The 24,413-nt window shown below is 37.6% G+C and overlaps 1 protein-coding gene across 1 annotated transcript; it reads left to right on the top strand.

The window, feature by feature from the left end:
- The first annotated feature begins 302 nt into the window (after positions 1-302).
- Positions 303-23,444, top strand: CLIC2 (chloride intracellular channel 2). The gene is made up of 6 exons (XM_065916251.1): positions 303-588; positions 13,479-13,588; positions 13,698-13,823; positions 21,311-21,417; positions 22,103-22,284; positions 22,885-23,444. Exons 1-6 carry the CDS (start codon positions 532-534, stop codon positions 23,044-23,046), a joined length of 744 nt encoding a protein of 247 aa, XP_065772323.1. The 5' UTR covers positions 303-531; the 3' UTR covers positions 23,047-23,444.
- Positions 23,445-24,413: the final 969 nt, after the last annotated feature.

Genomic DNA, 24,413 nt, shown 5'->3' with positions numbered 1-24,413 from the left:
TTTCAATGTTAAATGTTAAAACCCGAATGATTTCTGGACCTTTTCCTGGAAGAGCTTTTTGCTGCTGTCAGGTTACAGAACAGCATAAGGGGCCATTTTCTGGGCATGAAGCCCAGGATTCAAAGGGAAGCTCTAGAGAACATCTGGTCTGCTTGATATATTGAAAATGCTTGTGTATTTTTCTGTATGTGCTTCTCTATGCTGACTCATAGCATTGAAGCGTCTCTGGAAACACCCCCACCCTTCTAGCCAGTCAGTTTATACACACCCAGTTGGCTCCTCCTTGATTCAAATGTTAGGTCAAGAGGAAGAAGGAAAACGAATTCAAGAGCCACTCTCAAGCATCTAGAATTTTCTGCACCTCTCCTCTTGAAGAGAGACTAGCCCAGTTCTGACTATTAGAAGCTGGATTTCCCTCTTAAAGCACAACCTGCATTTAAGCCTTTGGATAAAATTGGAAGAAACCAATCTGTGAGTACTGTGGACTGTGCAGAAGGCAGAGTGCTGACAATTGCCACTAAAAACAGACAGATGGCAGGCCCAAGGCCCAGCAGTGAAGCAGACCCTGAAATTGAGCTTTTTGTGAAGGTAAGTTTCTAGCTCTAATGACAGCATATAGAATGTAATTTTTCTTGACACTGGACCTCAGCTCCTTTTTAAAAAGTCAACATTTCAGCTAGAAATAGGAAATAAATTTGCAATTAGGTACCTGCTCTGAGTCCTTGAAGAATGCTTGGGTGTTTGGCTGTTCTTATTTAACAATAGAAAAACATCCCATCTGAAAAAAGCAAGAAGATGTGGTAGAAAGACAACTAGACTGGTTAGTAGTCAGAACAACTAAATTTTATTCTCAGTGACTTCCTTTGTAACGATGGATCTGTTTGTTTCTCTATCTATACAGTGAAGGAGCCTGACAAAATGATCCTTAATTCTTTCCAGGTCTCACAATCTATGTTTTATTGAATAGATTTTGGAAGGGCTGAATGTGAGGAGAGGGCCAAAAATGGCCTGAGAAACTCATTCCCAGCCATGGTCCAAATAGAGCTTTCTAAAATTCTCCTACAATGGATGAACATCACAGCAGTGTCACATGAACACCATAGGAGGGGAAAGCCAGGAGTGTTTGTGTGCCTGTTATGTGAGTAGCAGACATTTTGCCTTGGCTTTTTTTAAACATCTTAACTTTTAAGAAAAGCCCTTTGGAAAACCCCTAAAGCAGGAGAAAGGAACATGTGTTTCTAAATTAGCTCATCAAGAAAAAGAAACAATTTGAATGGGTTATTCCAAGTAGAAACTAACTACATAGTTTCCTAAATCTTTGCCTATATTAACTATTTTCTCTATATTTTCATTTACTATTGGAAGTATTCAGGATGATGATGATAATAATAACAAATTCATATCATGCTTGACCCTTTTCTAAACACTTTACATATATTATCTCCTTTAGTTTAGGAGGATAGGTTAATAAAAGTAAGGTAGTAGTATAAGTAGTATTGGTAGTAATATTGTTCTCATGATTTCTAGATAAGTAAGCTAAGGAAATAAAGGTTAAGTAATTTGCCTCTAAAACTACATCTCCTCTTGATGGCCTACAAAGACATAAATAAGGTGTGCTTACCAAATATTAGATTAAATACCTGTTAGCCAAAGTAATACTTTTATACCCTGGTGACTCAGACAGTAAAGAATCTGCCTGCAATGCAGGAGACATAAGAGACATTAGATCCCTGGGTCAGAAAGATACCTTGGAGGAGGGAATGGCAACCCACTCCAGTCGTCTTGCCTGGATAATTCCATGGACAGAGGAGCCTGGCGGGCTATAGTCCATGGGGTCACAAAGAGTCAGACATAACTGAGGGACTAACACTTCTACTTTCACTTTTTTAAAAACATATATACACCAAGGACATAGTTAATCTGCCTTTAAAAAATTATGGGGGAGAGAGAGACTCTTGAATTCCTACACAAAAAAAGAATCCAAGTAAGTGTTTGCTGGACTGTGGGGCATAAGAGCCACTTCTCCTACCTCTTGTTATTGCTGTTTAGTCACTCAGTTGTGTCCAACTCTTTGCAACCCCATGGAATGTAACCCTCCAGTCTCCTCTGTCCATGGGATTTCCCAGGCTAGAGGCTAGAGTACTGGAATGGATTGCCATTTCCTTCTCCATCTCCTACCTCCAGATTCCAGCAAATCTAAGTAAGCCTTAACTTCCCAACTGGCTTTTTGTACCTACCAATTTCAAACCAGAGGTAATAAGTCTCTTCATAGGGTAACTAGTTTCTTTTGTCCAAACTTGTTTATTCAGTCCAACCTAATTCCTCTAACCCATTGCTGGCACTGATCTGTGTGTTTATCTTCATAGACTTCCCATGATTTGTGTGGTTATCTAGACAGTAAAAGTTAGGAAGTCACACGTTGGAGGAGCAAATGTTAAATGAAACAATAACTTTCAGGTTAAAAACTAATCACTTACTGAGTACTTACTATATGGCAGGGCCTGTGCTACGTGGTTTATTATTAACCCTATTTTATGGGTACAGAAACTAAAGAAAAAAGTACCTAGGTAGTTTTGCCTAAGGTTACATAGCTAATAAATGGCTGGGTTAAAATTAAGGTCCTTTTAGATAACTGTTTTGTGTGTGCATATTCACTGACTAAGTCATGTCCTACTCTTTGCGACCCCATGGACTGTAGCCTACTGGAGTGAGTTGCCATTTCCTTCTCCAGGGGATCTTCCAGACCCAGAGATCAAACCCATATCTCTTGCATCTCATGCATTTCCAGGCAGATTCTTTACCACTGCACCACCTGGGAAATTAAAATAGCTGTGCATAATCTTAATTGTTTTCACTTGGGCACACTTTTTAGTAAAATTTCTCAGAATTTCATTAGATGAAATCCTCTACATGTAAGCTTATCTAATGACGTTGACACAAGTCACAGATTTTCTGAAGGAACCTTGACTATCATCTGGTCTGGGTTTTTGTTTTGCTTTGCTTTAAAGAGTGGCGCCAGTGGTAAAGAATCTGCCTGTAATGCAGGAGACATTAGAGAGGTGGGTTCGACCCCTGGGTTGGGAAGATCCCCTGGAGAAGGGAATAGCAACCCACTCCAGTATTCTGGCCTGGAGAATCCCATGGACAGAGGAGCCCAGCAGGCTACAGTCCATAGGGTCGCAGAGTTGGACATGACTGAGTGACCTAGCATGCATGCATGCAAGATTGATTCCAAAGATCTCTAGAAGATCTGTGGAAGATACTATGAGTGAGAATAGGGATTGAGAGAAGTGAAAATGTTAATGACAAAGCTTAAAAAGCAACTATATCTCATTTATACTGTGGTGTCTTTCCAAAGATTAAATAACTCTGCAATTTTCCCTGCTACCTCTGGGGAACCTACCACAATTTCCCAATAGCACTGATGGGATCCCTAAAAGAAAGTAATTTTTTTTCCTATCACAATTAAGAATTCATATCACACACACCCCTGTGTTCCATATAGCTAGTGAAAACATTGCCTTTCAGTTCTAAATGACTTGGGCAAGATTTATATCTGGGAACTAAGAAAGGATTTTCTAAAAGAACACATTTTATTTTCTCTAGATGCAGAGGTTGTCTTATTTGTTTACTGTTCACTGATAAATGGAGTTTTTGTGTTCTCTACTCTACCAGTCTAATGGAGAAGGAAATGGCAACCCACTCCAGTATTCTTGTCTAGAGAATCTCATGGATAGAGGAGCCTGGTGGGCTGCTGTCCATGGGGCCGCACAGAGTCAGATATGACTGAAACAACTTAGCATGCATGCATGCATTGGAGAAGGAAATGGCAACCCACTCCAGTATTCTTGCCTGGAGAATCCTAGGGACAGAGGAGCCTGGTGGGCTGCCATCTATGGGGTCGCACAAGGTCGGACACGACTGAAGCGACTTAGTAGCTGCAGTAGCAGCTACCAGTCTAAAAGTAAGTTTTCACAGATTTGTACATAACATTATGCATGCTGTGCTTAGTCACTCAGTCGTGTCTGACTCTTTGCAACCCCATGGACTGTAGCCCTCCAGGTTCTTCTTTTCATAGGGATTCTCCAGGCAAGAATACTGGAATGGGTTACCATGCCCTCCTCTAGGAGATCTTTCCAACCCAGAGATCAAACCCAGGTCTCCCGCATTGCAGGCAGATTCTTTACCATCTGAACCACCAGCAAAGCCCAAGACTACAGGAGTGGGTAGCCTATCCCTTCTCCAGGGGATCTTCCCAACCCAGGAACTTAACCGAGGTCTCCTGCAATGCAGGCAGATTCTTTACCATCTGAGCCACGAGGAAAGCCCATACCAATATAGACTTTAACATTTGGGCCAAAATTCTGAATAAAATATTTTTGTCTTTATTGATAAATGTGAGATAGAAAGCGATACTATTCTCTAGCCAGACTGCTTTCAAATCAGAACTATCATAAAGACGATCATAAAGATTTTGTTGTTGTTGTTCAGTTGCTCAGTCATGTCTGACTCTTTGCAACCCCACAGACTGCAGCACGCCAAACTTCCCTGTCCTTCACCATCTCCTGGAGTTTGCTCAAACTCATGCCCATTGAGTTGGTGATGCCATCCAACCATCTCATCCTCTGTCATCCCTTTTACCTCATGCCTTCAACCTTTACCAGCACCTGAGTCTTTTCTAATGAGTCAGCTCTTGGCATCAGGTGGCCAAAGTTTTGGAGCTTCAGCTTCAGCATTAGTCCTTCCAATGAAAATGCAGGGTTGATTTCCTTTAGGTTTGACTGGTTCAATCTCCTAACTGTCCAAGGAACTATCAAGAGTCTTCTCCAACATCACAGATTGAAAGCATCAATTCTTTGGTGCTCAGCCTTCTTTAAGGTCCAACTCTCACATCCATACATGACTACAGGAAAACCACAGGTTTGACTCTACAAACATTTGTCAGCAAAGTAATGTCCCTGCTTTTTAACATGCTGCCTAGGTTTGTCACAGCTTTTCTTCAAGGAGCAAGCATTTTAATGTCATAACTGCAGTCACTGTCTGCAGTGATTTTGGAGCCCAAGAAAATAAAATCTTTTACTGTTTCCATTGTTTCCCCATCTATTTGCCATGAAATGATGGGACTGGATGCCATGATCTCAGTTTTTGGACTGTTGAGTTTTAAGCAAGCTTTTTACCTCTCTTCTTTCACCTTCATCAATATGCTCTTTAGTTCCTCTTCGCTTTCTGCCAAACGGGTGGTGTCATTTCATATCTGAGATTATTGATAATTCTCCCAGCAATATTGATTCCAGCTTGTGATTCATCCAGCCTGGCATTTCACATGATGTACTCTGCATAGAAGTTAAATAAGCAGGGTGACAATATACAACCTTGATATACTCCTTTCCCAATTTTGAACCAGTCTATTGTTCCATGCCCAGTTCTTCTTGACCTGCATACAGGTTTCTCGGGAGGCAGGTAAGATGGTCTGGTATTTCCATCTCTTTGAGAATTTTCCACAGTTTGTTGCCATCCACACTGTCTGCTTTAGCATAGTCAATGAAGCAGAAGTAGATTTTTTTCTGAGATTTTCTTGCTTTTTCTATGATTCAAAGGATGTTGGAAATTTGGTCTCTGGTTCCTCTGCCTTTTCTGATTAATAATAAATCCAATAAAACTATTAATTGGGAGAAACCAGTGTTTAAGGAGTGTGGGTTCTGGAATAGATAGTAATGGATTTGCTACATAAGAAGAGTATATGTGTTCAACTCTTGTCTAGGTGAGAGTACTTGAGCAAGTCAGCTTCTCTGAGCCTCTTTCCTTATCTGTAAAACAAGAGTAATGATAGAACCTCCCTCACAGAACAATCTTCATTGTAAGGATTAAATCCGATAAATATGTAAGACACAGTAGTTGTTAACATGGTAAACACTCAATAAATGTCAGATGTCACAGTTGTTATTTTTTACACTTAGAAACTTAGATCATGAATGCAAAGAGAAAATGTTCTTCTGGTGAATGACCACATCCTGTCTTTGCCAGCTGGAAGTAGGTAATTTATCAATCAGGCTTTACAATTTGTGTATGTGTGTGCTCACTCACTTAACCATGCCCAACTCTTTGTGACCTCATGGACTGCAGCCCGCCAGGTTCCTCTGTCCATAGGATTCTCTAGGCAAGAATACTCGAATGAGTTGCCATGCCCTCCTCCGGTGGATCTTCTGGACGCGGGGACTGAACCCAGGTCTCTTGCGTCTCTTGCATTGACAAGTGGGTTCTTTACCACTAGTGCCACCTGGAAAGCCCAACATTTTATGTAATGGCACTTTATTTTTTATGTAATTTTTATTTTATATTGGAGTATAGTTGATTTCGTTTCAGGTGTACAGCAAAGTGAATCAGTTATACATAGACACATATTCATTTTTTTTTCAGATTCTTTTCCCATTTAGGTTGTTTACATAATTTTGACCAGAGTTTCCTGTGCTATACAGTAGGTCCTTGCTTGTTATCCATTTAAATTTTTTAAATTAATTTCTTTATTATAATTGGAGGTTAATTACAATATTGTGGGGATTTTTGACATACATTGACATGAATCAGTCATGGGTGTACATGTGTCCCCCTGTCCCGAATCCCCCTCCCACCTCCCTCCCCATTGTATCCCTCAGGTTTGTCCCAGTGCATCAGTTTTGAGTGCCCTGTTTCATCGAACTTGGACTGGTCATCTATTTCACATATGGTAATATACATGCTTCAATGCTATTCTCTCAAATCACCCCACCCTGGCCTTCTCCTGGTGGTGATTTAGTCGCTAAGTTGTGTCCAACTCTTACGACCCCATGGACAAAGGAGCCTGGCAGGCTACAGTCCATGGGATTCTCCAGGGAAGAATACTGGACTGGGTTGCCATTTCCTTCTCCAGGGGATCTTTCCAACCCAGGAATCAAACCCGGGTCTTCTGCACTGTAGGTGGATTCTTCACCAACTGAGCTACAAGGGAAGCCCTCGCCATCTCCCACAGAGTCCAAAAGTCTGTTCTTTATATCTGTGTCTCTTTTGCTGTCTAACATATAGGGTCATCATTACCATCTTTCTAAATTCCGTATATATGCATTAATACACTCTATTGCTGTTTTTATTTCTGACATGCTTTGCTCTGTATAATAGGCTCCAGTTTCATCCACCTTATTAGAACTGATTCAAATGCATTCTTTTTAATAGCTGAGTAATATTCCATTGTGCATACGTACCAGTTTTCTTATCCATTCGTCTGCTGATGGATATCTAGGTTGCTTCCATGTCCTAGCTATTGTAAACAGAGCTGCGGTGAACATTAGGTTACACGTGTCTCTTTCAGATCTGGTTTCCTAGGTGTGTATGCCCAGCATTGGGGTTGCTGGGTCATATGGCAGTTCTATTTCCAGTTTTTAAAGGAATCTCCACACTGTTCTATATAGTGGCTGTAGTAGTTTGCATTACCACCAACAGTGTAAGAGGGATCACTTTTTCCCACACCCTCTCCAGCATTTATTGTTTGTAGACTTTTGGATAGCAGCTGTTCTGACCGGCATGAGATGGTACCTCATTGTGCTTTTGATTTGCATTTCTCTGATAATGATTGATGTTGAGCATCTTTTCATGTGTTTGTTAGTCATCTGGATGTCTTCTTTGGAGAAATGTCTGTTTAGTTCTTTGACCCATTTTTTGATTGGGTCGTTTATTTTTCTGGAATTGAGCTGCAGGAGCTGCTTGTATATTTTTGAGATTAATTCTTTGTCAGTTGCTTCATCTGCTATTATTTTCTCCCATTCTCAAGGCTGTCTTTTCACCTTGTTTATAGTTTCCTTCGTTGTGCAAAAGTTTTTAAGTTTAATTAGGTCCCATTTGTTTATTTTTGCTTTTATTTCCATTACTCTGGGAGGTGGGTCATAGAGGATCCTGCTGTGATTTATGTCAGAGAGTGTTTTGCCTATGTTTTCCTCTAGGAGCTTTATAGTTTCTGGTCTTACATTTATATCTTTAATCCATTTTGAGTTTATTTTTGTGTATGGTGTTAGAAAGTGTTCTAGTTTCATTCTTTTACAAGTGGTTGACCAGTTTTCCCAGCACCAATTGTTAGAGAGATTGTCTTTTGTCCATTGTATATTCTTGCCTCCTTTGTCAAAGATGAGGTGTCCATAGGTGCGTGGATTTATCTCTGGACTTTCTATTTTCTTCCATTGATCTATATTTCTGTCTTTGTGCCAGTAGCATACTGTCTTGATGACTGTGGCTTTGTAGTAGAGCCTGAAGTCAAGCAGGTTGATTCCTCCAGTTCCATTCTTCTTTCTCAAGATTGCTTTGACTATCCAAGGGTTTTTGTATTTCCATACAAATTGTGAAATTATTTGTTCTAGTTCTCTGAAAAATACCGTTGGTAGCTTAATAGGGATTACATTGAATCTATATATTGCTTTGGATAGTATACTCATTTTCACTATAGTGATTCTTCCAATCCATGAACACGGTATATTTCTCCATCTATTTGTGTTCTCTTTGATTTCATCAGTGTTTTATAGTGTTCTATATATGGGTCTTTTGTTTCTTTAGGTAGATTTATTCCTAAATATTTTCTTCTTTTTGTCACAATGATGAGTGGGATTGTTTCTTTAATTTCTCTTTCTGTTTTCTCTCTGTTAGTGTATAGGAATGCAAGGGATTTCTGTGTATTAATTTTGTATCCTGCAACTTTACTATATTCATTGATTAGCTCTAATATTGTTCTGGCGGTGTCTTTAGGGTTTTCTATATAGAGGATCATGTCATCTGCAAACAGTGAGAATTTTACTTCCTCTTTTCCAATCTGGATTCCTTTTATTTCTTTTTCTGCTCTGATTGCTGTGGCTAAAACTTCCAAAACTATGTTGAATAGTAGTGGTGAGAGTGAGCATCCTTGTCTTGTTCCTGACATTATTGGAAATGCTTTCAATTTTTCACCATTGAGGATAATGTTTGCTGAGGGTTTGTCATATATAGCTTTTATTATGTTGAGGTATGTTCCTTCTATGCCTGCTTTCTGGAGGGTTTTATCATAAATGTATGTTGAATCTTGTCAAAGGTTTTCTCTACATCTATTGAGATAATAATATGGTTTTTATCTTTCCATTTTTAATGTGGTGTATCACATTGATTAATTTGTGGATATTGAAGAATCCTTGCATCCCTGGATAAAGCCCAGTTGGTCATGATGTATGATCTTTTTAATATGTTGTCGTATTCTGTTTGCTAGAATTTTGTTGAAGATTTTTGCATCTATATTCACCAGTGATATTGGCCTGTAGTTTTCTTTTTTTGTGGCATTTTTGTCTGGTTTTGGTATTAGGGTGATAGTGGCCTCATAGAATGAGTTTGGGAGTTTACCTTCCTCTGTAATTTTCTGGAAGAGTTTGAGTAGGATAGGTGTTAGCTCTTCTCTAAATTTTTGGTGGAATTCAGCTGTGAAGCTGAATTTGGTCCTGGACTTTTGTTTTTTGGAAGATTTTTTATTACAGTTTCAATTTCTGTGCTTATAATGGGTCTGTTAAGATTTTCTAATTCTTCCTGGTTCAGTTTTGGAAGGTTATACTATTCTAAGAATTTGTCCATTTCTTCCAAGTTGCCCATCTTATTTTCATATAGTTGCTGATAGTAGTCTCTTATGATCCTTTGTATTTCTGTGCTGTCTGTTTTGATTTCTGCATTTTCATTTTTAATTTTGTTGATTTGATTCTTCTGCCTTTTTTTTTGATGGGTCTGGCTAATGGTTTGTCTATGTTATTTATCTTCTTGAAGAACCAGCTTTTAGTTTTGTTGATTTTTTGCTATAGTCTCTTTGTTCCTTTTTCACTTATTTCTGCCCTAATTTTTTATGATTTCTTTCATTCTACTAGCCCTAGGGTTCTCATATCTTCTTTTCCTAGTTGCCTTAGGTGTAAAGTTAGGTTATTTACTTGATTTTTCTCTTGTTTCTTGAGATAAGCTTGTATTGTTATGAACCTTCCCCTTAGCACTGCTTTTGCTGAATCCAATAGGTTTTGTGTTGTCGTGTTTTCATTTTCATTTGTTTCTATGCATATTTTGATTTCGTTTTTTATTTCTTCCATGATTTGTTGGTTATTCAGAAGTGTGTTTTTTAGCCTCCATATTTATGCATTTTGAATAGTTTTTTTTCCTGTAGTTGACATCTAATCTTACCATTGCAATCCGAAAAGATGCTTGAAATGATTTCAATTCTTTTGAATTTACCAAGGCTAGATTTATGGCCCAGGATGTGACCTATACTGGAGAATGTTCCATATGCACTTGAGAAAAAGGTGAAATTCATTGTTTTGGGGTGAAATGTCCTATAGATATCAATTAGGTCTAACTGGTTGATTGTATCATTTAAAGTTGGGTTATCCATTTGAAATATAGCAGTGTGTCAATGTCCATCCCAATTTCCCAGTTTATCCCTCCTCCCACCTTCCCTCTTGGTAACCATAAGTTTATTCTCTAAGTCTGTGACTCTGTTTATGTTTGGTAAATAAGTTCATTTCCAACATATTTAGATTCCACATATAAGCAATATCATATGATATTTGGCTTACTTCACTCAGTATGACAATCTCTAGGTCCATATGTGTTGTTGCAAATGGCATTACTTCATCCCTTTTAATGGCTGAGTAATATTCCTTTGTATATACATATATATATGTATATATATATATATATATATACATATATATATACCACATATTCTTTATCCATCCATCTGTCAATGGACATTTAGTTTGCTTCCATGTACTGGCTATTGTAAATAGTGCTGCAATGAACACTGAAGTGCATGTACCTTTTCAGATTTTAGTCTTCTCTGAATATATGCTAAGGGCTGGGATTGCTGGGTCAGATGGTAGTTCTATTTTTAGTTTTTTCAGGAACTTCCATACTGTTCTCCATAGTGAATGCACCAACTTACATTCCCACCAACAGTATAGGAGGGTTCCCTTTTCTTCACATCCTCTCCAGCATTTATTGTTTGTAGATTGTTTGGTGATGGCCCTTCTGGCCAGTGTGAGGTAATACTTGTTGTAGTTTTGATCTGCATTTCTCTAATAATGAGAGATGTTGAACATCTTTTCATGTGATTATAAGCCATCTGTATGCTTTCTTTAGAGAAATGTCTATTTAGATCTTATGCCCACTTTTTGATTGGGCTGTTTGGTTTTTTATACTGAGCTGCTTGTGCTGTTTCTATATTTTGGAGATTAATCCTTTGTCAGTTTGCTTCATTTGCAAGTATTTCCTCCCATTCTATGGGTTGTGTTTTTCTCTGGTTTAAGGTTTCCTCTGCTGTGCAAAAGTTTTTATATTTAATTATATCCCATTTGTTTATTTTTGCTTTTATTTTCATTATTCTAGGAGGTGGATCCAAAAAGATCTTACCTCTATTTATGTCATAAAGTGTTTTGCTTAAGTTTCATCTAAGAGATTTATAGTATCTTGTCTTACATTCAGGCCTTTAATCCATTTTGAGTTTATTTTTGTTTAAGGTTTTAGAGAATATTTTAATTTCATTATTTTACATGTAGCTGTCCAGTTTTCACAGTACCACTTATTGAAAAGAGACTGTCTTTTTCTCTATTGTATATTCATACGTTTTGTGTAGTGGCACTTTAAATCAGCATTATTATAAACAACAGAAAAAGTTACAGTTTTCCTGTAAAATTGTACTGCATTTCCCCCACACCTTAGTGTTCTGCCTTTCCTTTTACTAAAAGCAACCCACCCTTCCTGCTGTAACTATTATCAGACTTTATTGTTCTTCCTGCCTCCCACCCATAATCAAGATTCCATTCACTAACCCCAGTTATGATTGGATCTCTAGTCTGACTTCTGTTACAAAAGAAGTTCAGACTGCCAAGACTGGTTGTTTCTTCCCATATCTCTTCACTCTCAGATGCCAAAAAGAGCAACAATGAACACTATTTCCTCTGTTGCAGTCACTGCCAAGAAAAAGAAAACTTACCAAAATATAAGAATTATGTCCAAAATCAAGGTGGCAGAATGGTCAGTTTCTGGTGAGAACACTCTTCCTGGTTTATGATAGATATGTGCCTTCTTTGCTGCAAACTTGCACGCATGGTTGTAGGGGAAAGTGAAGAAAGAGCAATGCAAGGGAGGGAGCTCTCTGATCCCTTCTTACAAGGCCATTAATCCCATCATAAGGGTTCAACCTTAATGACTTCATCTAATAATAATTTCCATCTGCTAACCCCAAACTCCCACTCCATCCCTCCCTCACCACCCCACTTGGCGACCAGTCTGTTCTCTACATCTGTAAGCCTGTTTCTGTTTTACAGGTAAGTTCATTTGTGTCATATTTTAGTTTCCACATATAAGTGATATCTATGTTTGTCTTTGTCTGGCTTACTTCACTTAGTATGATAATCTCTAGGTCCATCCTTGTTGCTGCAAATGGTGTTGTTTCCTTCTTTTTGTGATTGAGTAGTATTCCATTGTATATACACACCACATCTTCTTAATCCATTCATCTGTCAATGTACATTTAAGTTGACTCCATATCTTGGCAATCGTAAATAAGGCTGCAATGAACATACAGGCGCATGTATCTATTTGTAAAATAATAAAAATAATAAAGTTGGAGTCCCAATATGCTCCTTATGTGAAAATAAATTCTAGATATTAATAGATGAAACAAATGTAAAAAGGAAACCATAAAGGTACTAGAAAAAACACGAGAGGACATCTTTACAGTAAAACAAAATAAGAAAATATTTTCTTTGCAATTTTGATGTATATAACAGCTGTATAAGCATATCAGAAAAAACAGATTTTACAAAGGAAAACAGTATAAGATTTTATTTAAAATTTTAATTTTACATGAGACTTCAAAAAAGTACGTGTAACATGTATTGAAAGAGTTAGTGGCTTTAGTAGACAAATAATTTTTCCAAACTAATAATGAAAAAGTCATAATCTTAATAAAAAATATTAAATTGTCATGAACAAACAATTCACAGAATAAGGAAATCAAATATCCAATGAAAATATGGAACACATCTTTCAAGAAAGAAATTTGGCAGGATCTATCAAAATGGAAAATGTAAATAATGTTTAGTCAGCATTCTGGTTTTAAAGATGAATTCTAAATATATAATCTTAGAAATGGAACAAGTTGTATGCTTGGAAACATTTGTTACTGAAGTATTTAGAGTAACAAAATTTTGGAATATCTGAAATGGTCATATAAATTTTGGTAATGCATAAAATTTATCATTATTAATACTCATCACACTTGTAATTTTTACATACAATAAAATTATTTGCTTCATTAGCACTCTCTGCCCAAAGGTTGTAGAATCCTTGAGATTAAGGACTTCCAACTCTGTCTCTAGCAACTAACTCATTTCACAGTAAGCAGTCAATAAATACTTGTTGAGCAAATGAATGAATGAAGCCTCTCTTTGTCTTAATAGGCTGGAAGTGATGGGGAGAGTATTGGAAATTGTCCCTTTAGTCAACGCCTTTTTATGATCCTCTGGCTTAAAGGAGTTAAATTCAATGTGACTACTGTTGACATGACCAGGTAAGAGAAATCAGGGGGTTAAAATCAGTAGACACCGATACAATCTTGGTGTTTGCATAATATGTACTTTATCTAGAAGAATAACTCTGCTTATTTTCATTAATTATAGAAAGCCTGAAGAGCTGAAGGACTTAGCCCCAGGCACCAATCCTCCCTTCCTGGTATATAACAAGGAGTTGAAAACAGACTTCATTAAAATTGAGGAGTTTCTAGAGCAGACACTGGCTCCTCCAAGGTACAGCATTTTTACAGGATATTATTGTTCTTGAGATGATCTATTTTATTGACTTATTATTGCAGATTGAGTATTTTTCTAAACATCTTTTTTTCAGTTTTGCTCTTTCTAGAAAAGCTTGCAAAGATACCCCTGATCACTCCATATATGATTAGAACTTGTGTTTTGTTGTTGTTACTCAGTTGCTAAGTCGTGTCTGGCACTTTGCAACCTGATGGGCTGCAGCACTCCAGGCTCCCCTGTCCTTCACTGTCTCCCAGAGTTTGCTCAGATTTATGTCCAGTGAGTCAGTGATGCTATTTAACCACCCCATCCTTTGCCACGCTTTTTTCCAATTTTGCCATAAGTCTTTCCCAGAATCGGGGTCTTTTCCAGTGAGTTGTTTACACTTTTCCTGGCAATTTTGATTCCAGCCCAGCATTTCACATGATGTACTCTACCTATAAGTTAAATAAGCAGGGTGAAAATATACAGACTTGTCATACTTTTTGCTCAGTTGTAAACCAGTCAGTTGTTCCATGTTCAGTTCTAACTGTTGCTTCTTGACTCACATACAGGTTTCTCAGGAGGCAGGTAAGGTGGTCTGGTATTCCCGCCTCTTGAAGAATTTTTCAGTTTGTTGTGACTCACAGAGTCAAAGACTTTAGTGTAGTCAATGAAGCAGAAGTAGATGTTTTTCTGGAATTCTCCTGGTTTTTTGATGCTCCACCGGATGTTGGCAATTTGATCTCTGGTTCTCTGCCTTTTCTAAAACCAGCTTGAACATCTGAAAGTTCATGGTTCACATACTGTTGAAGCCTGGCTTGGAGAATTTTGAGCATTACTTTACTAGCATGTGAGATGAGCACATTTATACGGTAGTTTGAGCATTCTTTGGTATTGTCCTTCTTTTGGATTGGAATGAAAACTGACCTTTTCCAGTCCTGTGGCCACTACTGAGTTTTCCATATTTGCTGGCATATTGAGTACAGCACTTTCACAGCATCATCTTTTAGGGTTTGAAATAGCTCAACTGGAATTCCATCACATCCACTAGCTTTGTTTGTAGTAATGCTTCCTAAGGCCCACTTGACTTCACACTCCAGGATGTCTGGCTCTAGGTGAGTGACCACACCATCATGGTTATCTGAGTCATGAAGATCGTTTTTGCATAGTTCCTCTGTGTATTCTTCCCACCTTTTCTTAATCTGTTCTGCTTCTGTTAAGTCCATACAGTTTCTGTCCTTTATCATGCCCATCTTTGCATGAAATGTTCTTTTGGTATCTCTAACTTTCTTGAAGAGATCTCTAGTCTTTCCCTTTCTGTTGTTTTTCTCTATTTACATTGTTCATTTAAGAAGGCCTTCTTACCTCTTGTTGCTATTGTCTGGAACTCTGCATTCAGTTGGTTATATTTTTCCCTTTCTCCCTTGCTTTTTGCCTCTCTTATTTTCTCAGCTATTTGTAAATATTCCTCACCCAACCACTTTACCTTCTTGCATTTCTTTTTCTTTGCAATGGTTTTGGTCACCACCTCCTGTAAAAAGTTACGGACTTCCATCCATAGTTCTATAGGCACTCTATCAGATCTAATTCCTTGAATCTATTCATCACCTCTACTGTATAATCATAAGGGATTTGACTTAGGTCATACCTGAATAGCCTATTTCAGAGCTCTATTTTGCTCTTTCTATAAAAGTTTGCAAAGATCCACCCTGATCACTCCATGTATTATTAGAAAACTTTTACATATATTAAAGCTTTATGAGATGCAAGTAGTGTGTTAGAAATGAAATTTAATTTTAGCCACATTGTCTGATCCATAATGAGGTTTGGGGACACTTACACTGGTAGAAATCAGACTTATTTTATTGTAGAGCCCTCAGAAGATCTAGAATTTTGAAATAGGCTTTAATTCAGTCTGATCTCTTAGTTCTACAGGGGAGAAATATTATATCTATCATGCATAAACTTCCCCCTTTGACCTCAAAGACACAAAGACCATCAATATAATATTTTAAATTATTTTTAAAATGCATAACTTACTTAAATTTAAAAAAGTAAATTCTCTGTAGTCTAGAAATAGAGAAGAAACACTTGGAGGGTTGGGAGTGAGGGTATGGGATAATAGCACTGTAAAGTCCATGAGGATTGATGAAGACTAGCTTATTATATCACTGATGACATGAAGGGAGAACATACCTAACACAAGAAATCCAGGAAACAGATATCTCTCAATTAGCCAGAGGCCATAACTGCACTGTCTACACTTGAATGACAGCTCTATGTCTCTGCCCACCCAGGATAGTGTCTGAAAAAAATAAGACTACTGTATTCATTTTTTATTGTTGTTCAACAAACTCAGTGTCTTAAAATATCACACATTTATTATCTCACAGTTTTCATCAGTCAGAAGTCTGGCTGTAAGCTTAAAACTGCTCTAAAAAATAAAGTCTTTTAATGTTAATGTATACATTATAAATAAAAGGGTCTATCAGTACAAAATTCTTCCTACCTAAGAAACTAGGGATACTATTTCAGATTCTTTTCTGTGTTCCTATGCTTTGTCTCTTTCATCCATTAGTGATGGCTTCCTGTATTTTAAGCACTTGTTCCAAGTTTGTCTTATAAGTATTGAGTCTAATTTTGTTATTTTCTCCTCATCCATCTTCCTCTACTACTGAATCCCTTCAAACCACTTGCTCCCAAACCTTTTCTTGCTTCCAAAGGTAACTAATGAAAAATAATCTGTGGTATATGTTTCCATACCCTTTTTATGCTCATATAAACACAATAATAGTAAGCATAATTATGCTTACTTGCATCTTGCTTATCTGACTTCAGAAAAAGTTTTTAATATTCATCAACTCCACTAGTGTAGATTTATGCTTACTACAATTGTGCTGCAAATTGCCAAACGATTCCTCTACTGATGGACATTCCCTTTCCTTCCAGTTTTTTTATCAGTACAAACTGCTATAAATAACATCCTTGCTCATGTGTCCTTATGTACTGGTGTTTTTATTCCTGTGGAATAGATTCGCAGGAACAAAATTCAAGTGGTATGTATCTTTTAAAAAAAATTTACAGCTTTATCCATTAGAATATAAGGATACACTTTTTCTACATATCTTTAATACTATACATTATCATTCTTTTAACATCTGTGACACTCAGATGGGTTTAGTGATATCTCACTGATACTTTAGCTTGCATTTCCGCTAACTTGTGATCTCAAGTAAATTTCTGGTTCCCAGTGTATAATAGCTTGGGTCCCCACTGATGTCTTTCCAGCAGATCTCAACTCTCTCTGAAAGATCCCTCAGGAGCCACTGCCCACATGCCCAGTAGAAGGCTCATTCAAGTCTTTTTTAAAGGCAAAATGTTGGCTTTTAGTAAATATGGATGGTGGGTACATGGGCATTTCTTTTTTGTATGCTATTCTCTGTATCTTTTGTTAAACTTCAAAACTTCAGAATTAGCAATGAATTTTCATGTCTCCATACAATGGAATACCATACAGTCATTAAAAAATGTGTCTGAAAAATGTTGAAGTATAGTTGTCACATAACATTGTGTAAGTTTAAAGTATAAAACATGTTGATTCAATACATTTACATATAGCCGTATGTTTATCCACCTAGCACTAGCTAATACCTCTATTCCATCACATAATTATCATTTATTTTTAGTGGTAATAATGGTTAAGATCTACTGTATTAGCAACTTTGAAGTTTATAATACAATATTATTGACTATAATCACTAGGCAGTGGATTCAATTTCCTAAACTTATTTATATACTAGTTGCAAGTTTTTACTTTTAAATAACATCTTACTGATTCTTTCTTCCCCCATCCTCTCTCTTGTGACCTCCATTCTACTCTCTATTTTTATGAGTTTGGCTTTTTAAGATGCCATATGTAAGTGATATCATATAGTAACTGTCTTTCTCTGTCCAACTTACCATAATGTTCACAAGATCCATTCATGTGGGCACAAATGGCAGAATTTCCTCCTTTTTCATGGCTAATACCCATTGTATTTGTGTGTGGGGGGGGGTGAGAGAGAGAATAGAACCACATCTCTTCATTCATCCACTGATGGACACTCAGGTTGTCCTAAGTGTCTTGTGTCATTTGATGAAATTTTGTAGAGTTCTGTTTTTATTTTGGTTCTATACCTTTCATATTAAATTATTTCTAAATATTTTATATATTTGTCACTTTTGTAAGTGGAATATGTTACTAATATACATTTTGTTATGGCTACTTCTTTAATGTCTGATTTGTATTTAGCCACCTTATCAAAATATCTCATTAATTCTAGCAATTATTTTGGCTAGAAAAGGCAATCTTTTCTTGCTTTTTATAGGTATACAGTTATATTGTTACTTCTCTTCCAATAATTATGCTGATTGCTTTATGTTGTTGTTTTTCTCCACTTGCTAAAACCTCAGAAAATGTCAACTATAATAGCAATCATAGGCATTTCTGTCTTGTTGCCTAAACTTTATGTACAAAATGTAGTCACCCCCAGAATGGTGTTTTTCCTTGTCTCACAAGTTAGTACATTCAAGCACAATATTGAAGAGCCATAGTTATCATGATTATCCTCATCCTTTACTGATTTTAAAGGGAATAGTTGTAACATTTCACCATTTAAAATGATACTTGCTGAAAGTTATTGATGGATACATTTGACCAAGTTAAAGAAATTAATTGATTCATGTAATCATTTAACAAATATTTACTGAATACTTATTATGTGTCAGGTACTACTCTGGGCATTTGGGACACATCAGTGAATAAAATGGGCAAATCTCTGCCTTAGCAGAACTTACATTTTAGTTAGGGAAGACAGCAAATAAGCAAGAGAAAAAGCAAACTATTAACTATTTTAGATGATGATAAATATGAAGAAAAAAGTAAAGCAAGGGAGGGAAGTAGTGGGTGTATGGGACAAGGGAGAGGTTGCAATGTCAGATAAGGTGGCCAGTGAAAGGCCTCACTTAGGAGGAAATATCAGATTAAAAGACCTGAAAGAAGAGGGAAGCAGGCCATGTGCATATACAAGGGAAAGCTCTTTATGTAAAAGCAGATCAAGTGAAAAGGACCTGTGGTGGGACCTTGTCAGGCCTATTAGAAGAAAAGCAAGGTGGTCAATGGGAATAAGGGAGAGAGTGGAGAGAGATGAGAGCAGAGAGGTAAGGTGGGATCAGATCACACCGCTGTGAAGACTTGGGCTCTGGTAGCAGGTGCAGAATATTCTGAGAGTGTGAGGGACAAGCATGGGACAGGGAGGATTCAGGAAGTTCCCTACATACAAACAAGTTCTGTTCTGAGAGCATGTTCGTAGACCAATTTGTTTGTAAGTCCAGTGAAGTTAGCCTGGTGGTGGTGGTTTAGTCGCTAAGTCATGTCCGACTCTTGTGATCCCATGGACTGTAGCCTGCCAGGTTCCTCTGTCTATGGGATTCTCCAGGTGAGAATACTGGAGTGGGTTGCCATTTCCTTCTGCAGAGGATCTTCCTCACCCAGGAATTCAACCCAGGTCTCCTGCATTGCAGGCAGATTCTTTACCGACTGAGCTATGTACCCAATAACCTATAAAATCCCATGATCAGAGGAGCCTGGTGAGCTACAGTCCATGGGTTGCAAAGAGTCAGACACCACTGAGCACACACCCCCCCCAATAACACAATCAGCTATATAGTACTGTATTGTAATATGTTTTTAATACTTATCACACAAATAATATATAAAACATAAACAAGCATGAAAAAATAAAGGGAACATTTTTAATCTACAGCACAGCACCTTGAAAAGTGCAGTAGTGCAGTACAACATCTGGCATCCAGTGAACAGGCAAGAAGGGTTACTGACTAGAGGAAGGGGACAAGATGGGAGATAGTAGAGCCGAAATGTCAAGAGCAGTAGGAGACAGAGGGCGAGCTGCAATGTCATTCACACCTGCATTGATGCCACAGTGTCTGGCTCCTTGCTGGACTCAATTCTATCCACCTTCTTGAAGAAACAGTATGGTGATGTCAGGTAGTTACTCTATTTTTCTCCATAGATGACACAGTAGCAGTGGATTGCATTCTGAACACCTGCTGCAACATTCATGTAGCATTCTAGGTTCAGGTCCTGGGTTTCAAAAGCTAACAGTCCCTCCTCAAATAAAGAAAATCCCCTTGCCATTTGCTGTGTCATAAACCTCATCCGTTCTTCACTTACTTATTCCTCTGGCCTCTCTGTCCTTTCTCTGACCCTCCAATTCCATCAGGTCTTCATTAGTGAGCTCCTTGTGTTGCACAGCAAGGAGTTCAATGAAGTCATCCTCCTGCAGATCTAGCTCATATCTTTGAAAGTTTTTTTTTCTCATTTATTTTTATTAGTTGGAGGCTAATTACTTTATAATATTGTAGTGGTTTTTGTCATACATTGACATGAATCAGCCATGGATTTACATGTATTCCCCATCCTGATCCCCCCTCCCACCTCCCTCTCCACCCAATGTTTGAAACTTGAAGGTTCATACGTTGGGGAATTACTGTAATCAAAAACAGTTGCAGTAATATAGGCTTGGGAGCAGGCAGGAAGCAGTGGATGTGGCAAGTTGTGGACAGATTATAGATAAATTTTGAAAGGTAGGCTGGCTGGACTTGCTAATGAATCAAATGCAGGGATGGAGAAAAAGAAGAATCAAGGAAGATGGTTAAATATTGGACCCAACCGTTTCTAGTTGCTAGTGCAGGGTTTTATGAATAGGAGTTGATTTATTTATTTTCACTGAACACTTTTCAGGCATCTGTTCATGATCATACAGCTTTCGTTCATTTGTTAATGTGGTGAATTACATTATTACATTATTTTATTGTATTATGCTAAACTAACTTTGTATTACTAAGAGGAAGACATCTTCGCTTCTTTCCCCACTTTCTCCTCTTTACACTTTTATGTGTTTTGTTATTTGAAGCCATGTTTTTTTGTACTACTTATCTTCTGTCAAACAGGTTTTTAGGATCAAGTATGGGGCGTTTCCCTCATAGCTCAGGTGGTAAAGAATGTGCCTGCAATGCAGGAGACCTGGGTTTGATTCCTGAGTCAGGAAGATCCCTTGGAGAAGGAAATGGAAATCCGCTCCAGTATTCCTGCCTGGAAAAAATCCTATGGACAGAGGAGCCTGGTGGGCTACAGTCCATGGGGTCACAAGAGTTGGACATGACTTAGTGACTAAACCACTACCATGGGGACCCGACAGTCATTTGAAACATTGTTTTCACAGATAAAGGAACTTTGAATTCCAAACAGCTGATTTCCCAGTGAATTTTAAACATTATTCTCAGACTGGGAAAAAGACATATTTTCAATGAAAGGTTTCTCAGGACCTTCAGTTTCCAGCACGATTTTCCAAAATTTCTATTCTCAGTAGAGTGCAAGCTAGGACACCTGGTGTATGCCTTGTTATATGTGAATGTTATGTGCAGTGATGTTTCTTTTTAAGGTATCCTCACTTGAGTCCCAGGAACAAGGAGTCCTTTGATGTGGGCTGTAATCTCTTTGCCAAGTTTTCTGCATACATTAAGAATACACAAAAGGAGGCAAATAAGAGTAAGACACCTTTATTTAAATCTTTTTGTTTCTCTCACATGCTCACAATCACATTCTGACTCAGCTAAAATAGGATTTTCCTGAATATATAATATATATTGAGAAATACTCTTCATCTCGTTCTCTTTCCTCTCTTCTGAAATTCCCTTGAATGAAGTTTTATTGGATTTATAACCTAATATTCAATATAGTAATCACCAAATTAGCTCAACTAGAACATTGGCATGTCAAATGTGAACTAACTGCAGGATTGTATTTCTTAACCCTCCAACTCTCCCAGCTGTGTGTACCTTTAAGGTTTCTTAAACCATAGCAGCTGCCATTTCCCACAAACACTCTTGAACAGGTTTACTATCCTCTGAATCAGGAGAGCTATGAGTCTCTTTTCCCACTTTCTGACTCTCCTCTAGTAATAATATGCATCACCTTTCTTTCTTTGACTCTCCTCCCAATGTACTTCCTCAAGAAAAGTCCAAAAATATTTCCACTCGCCATTTGATTAAACATTTGCCTCTGTCTTATCAGTGTGTAGTTGAGCATTCTAGTTAAATATATAGATTTTGAAGAGTCAGTGTAAGCAATGTGAAAGGACAGAGATATCTTAATGTGAGAAGTGCATATTGAGAATGTATTCAGCCATGAAGATAACAAATGTATACGTAACCCTATGATTTCATTGCCTCAGCCTTTGAAAAATCTCTGCTTAAAGAATTTAAGCGTCTGGATGACTACTTGAACACCCCACTTCTGGATGAAATTGATCCAGACAGTGCTGAAGAACTCACAGTCTCCAGAAGATTGTTCTTGGATGGCGATCAACTGACCCTGGCTGACTGCAGTTTGTTACCCAAACTGCACATTATTAAAGTAAGTCTTTACAGGGTAGGCTGGATGATTGAGAAGGGTCTGGGGAGTCGCCAGCAAGAAGCACAGTGACCATTCAGTGTGAGGTTTTTATATTATTGATTTGTCATCATTGATATGCGTAGTGTATGTCTCCTTTTCTCCTCAGAGGAAAAATCCATAATGACCTCCACTGGGAAGCATAAACACTTCTTGCTTCTTTCTTCTTAAATCAGAAGGTGTTTTCCACTGTCTTGTCTATAAAACAAGGGTACCCATTGCACAGAATTGTTGAGGAGTAAGACACTGTTGGAACCCTAAACAAACTCATAGTCCAGTGAAGAGATAGAAGCTCTTTATCTGTGCTTCCTTCTTCTAAATAGATTTATAATTAAATATAGCATAAATACAAAAATAATTACAAGCATAAAGTTTTGTTTACGTATGTAGAAAAAACATTAAAATAGTAAAACCAAGATTCTTTACATTTATTTTGTACTTTTTGTGTAGATAACATGTCCTCAATGATCTGGACCTTTGAGATATATTTTTACACAGTCAGCATGTTACTGATGCCCCTCACTATCAACTGCTTTTCCTCTTTTTTTTTTCCCTAAACCCTAGGTTGCTGCAAAGAAATACCGTGACTTTGACATTCCAGTAGAATTCTCAGGAGTCTGGCGCTATCTCCACAATGCCTACGCCCGTGAAGAATTTACCCACACGTGTCCAGAAGACAAAGAAATTGAAAATACCTATGCAAGTGTGGCTAAACAGAAGAGTTAGGACAGCCCTTTCAGTAGAAAAATCTCTCTTTTCACTTGCTATTATATTAGAAAGTCTTTTAGAAATAAGAATATGGAAAATGCTGTTTTCTCTATTCAACTTTCTTATGAAAAAGAATACTGTATTTTCTGTACCTAGTTAATCCAAACTATCTGCTTACTGTGTATTTTACAGGTCTTCATATTTCATATTTTAATTCCCATAGCACAACCACTGCAATTTTAAATGATATGAAAAGTGTCAATATCTTTTACCATTTGATTGAAATCCTAGAAGGTATTACGTGTGCAAGCTCAACCAATAGCTAAAGTTACAAATGACATATAGTCATGGTTTCAAACTGTCCCTTAGAGACATTTCCACCTAAATCATTAAAACAATTTTACTAAGACATCTGACTGATCAAAAGGTCTTGTTGCTATTCATTAAAGGGTAAAGTAAACCATTCTTAGTGAATAATCATAAATCTTTCTACAGAATTTTAAACTGTTCCATTATTATATGTACTCAGATGTCCATCTTAAAATGCAATCAAATCGCTCAAATCTGAAAACAAAAACTGAACTTTACACATGGTCCTTCAGAGAAGAAACAAAGTTCAGGCTCAAAAAAGAAATAAAGGTGTTATTACATGTCTTGGTGGGAGTTAGATAAAATTTATTTATTTTTGGCCAACCCCAGGGCATGTGGGATCTCAGTTCAGTTCCCCTACCAGGGATGGAAACCATGCCCCTTACAGTGGAAGCACTGAGTCTTCAACACTAGGGAATTCCCTAGATAAAATCTCAATGAAGTAGTGTTTTAATAGGTCCAAAGAAAAGTAAGGCAATGAGTAAAGAGTTAACAGGTACATGAAACAGGCACATAAAAGGATGCTCATTATCGCCAATTATTAGAGAAATACAAATCAAAACTGCAATGAGGTACCAGCCCACACTGGTCAGAATGACCAACATTAAAAGGTCTACAAATAACAAATGCTGGGTAGGGTGTGGAGAAAAGGGAACCCTCCTACACTGCTGGTGGGAATGTAAACTTGTGTAGCCACTACAGGGAACAGTATGGAGGTTCCTCAAAAAACTAAAAATGGAGCTACCATATGACCCTGCAGTCCCATTTCCAGGCATATATTTAGAACTATAATTTGAAAAGATACATGCACCCATATGTTCATAGCAGCACTACTTACAATAGCCAGGAAACTGAAACAACCTAAATGTCCATCAACAGATGAATGGATAAAAAAGATATGATGTGTGTGTGTGTGTGTGTGTGTGCATGGTGTGCTAAGTTGCTTCAGTCGTGTCTGACCCTTTGCGACCCTATGGACTGTAGCCTGCCAGGCTTCTCTCTCCACGGGATTCTCC

This window comes from Muntiacus reevesi, chromosome X (assembly GCF_963930625.1).
Source record: "Muntiacus reevesi chromosome X, mMunRee1.1, whole genome shotgun sequence".
Lineage (NCBI taxonomy): Eukaryota > Metazoa > Chordata > Mammalia > Artiodactyla > Cervidae > Muntiacus > Muntiacus reevesi.
The sequence above is the reverse complement of the archived record's forward strand: the minus strand, read 5'-3'. Positions and strand labels throughout refer to the sequence as shown.

What these genes read in the sequence shown, in the direction of transcription:
- CLIC2 (XM_065916251.1), top strand. Translation starts at nt 532, where the DNA reads ATGGCAGGCCCAAGGCCCAGCAGTGAAGCAGACCCTGAAATTGAGCTT. An exon ending in CAGACACTGGCTCCTCCAAG is followed by an intron (nt 13,824 to 21,310) that starts GTACAGCATTTT and finishes TTTCTTTTTAAG; the next exon opens with GTATCCTCACTTGAGTCCCA. An exon ending in CCAAACTGCACATTATTAAA is followed by an intron (nt 22,285 to 22,884) that starts GTAAGTCTTTAC and finishes CCTAAACCCTAG; the next exon opens with GTTGCTGCAAAGAAATACCG.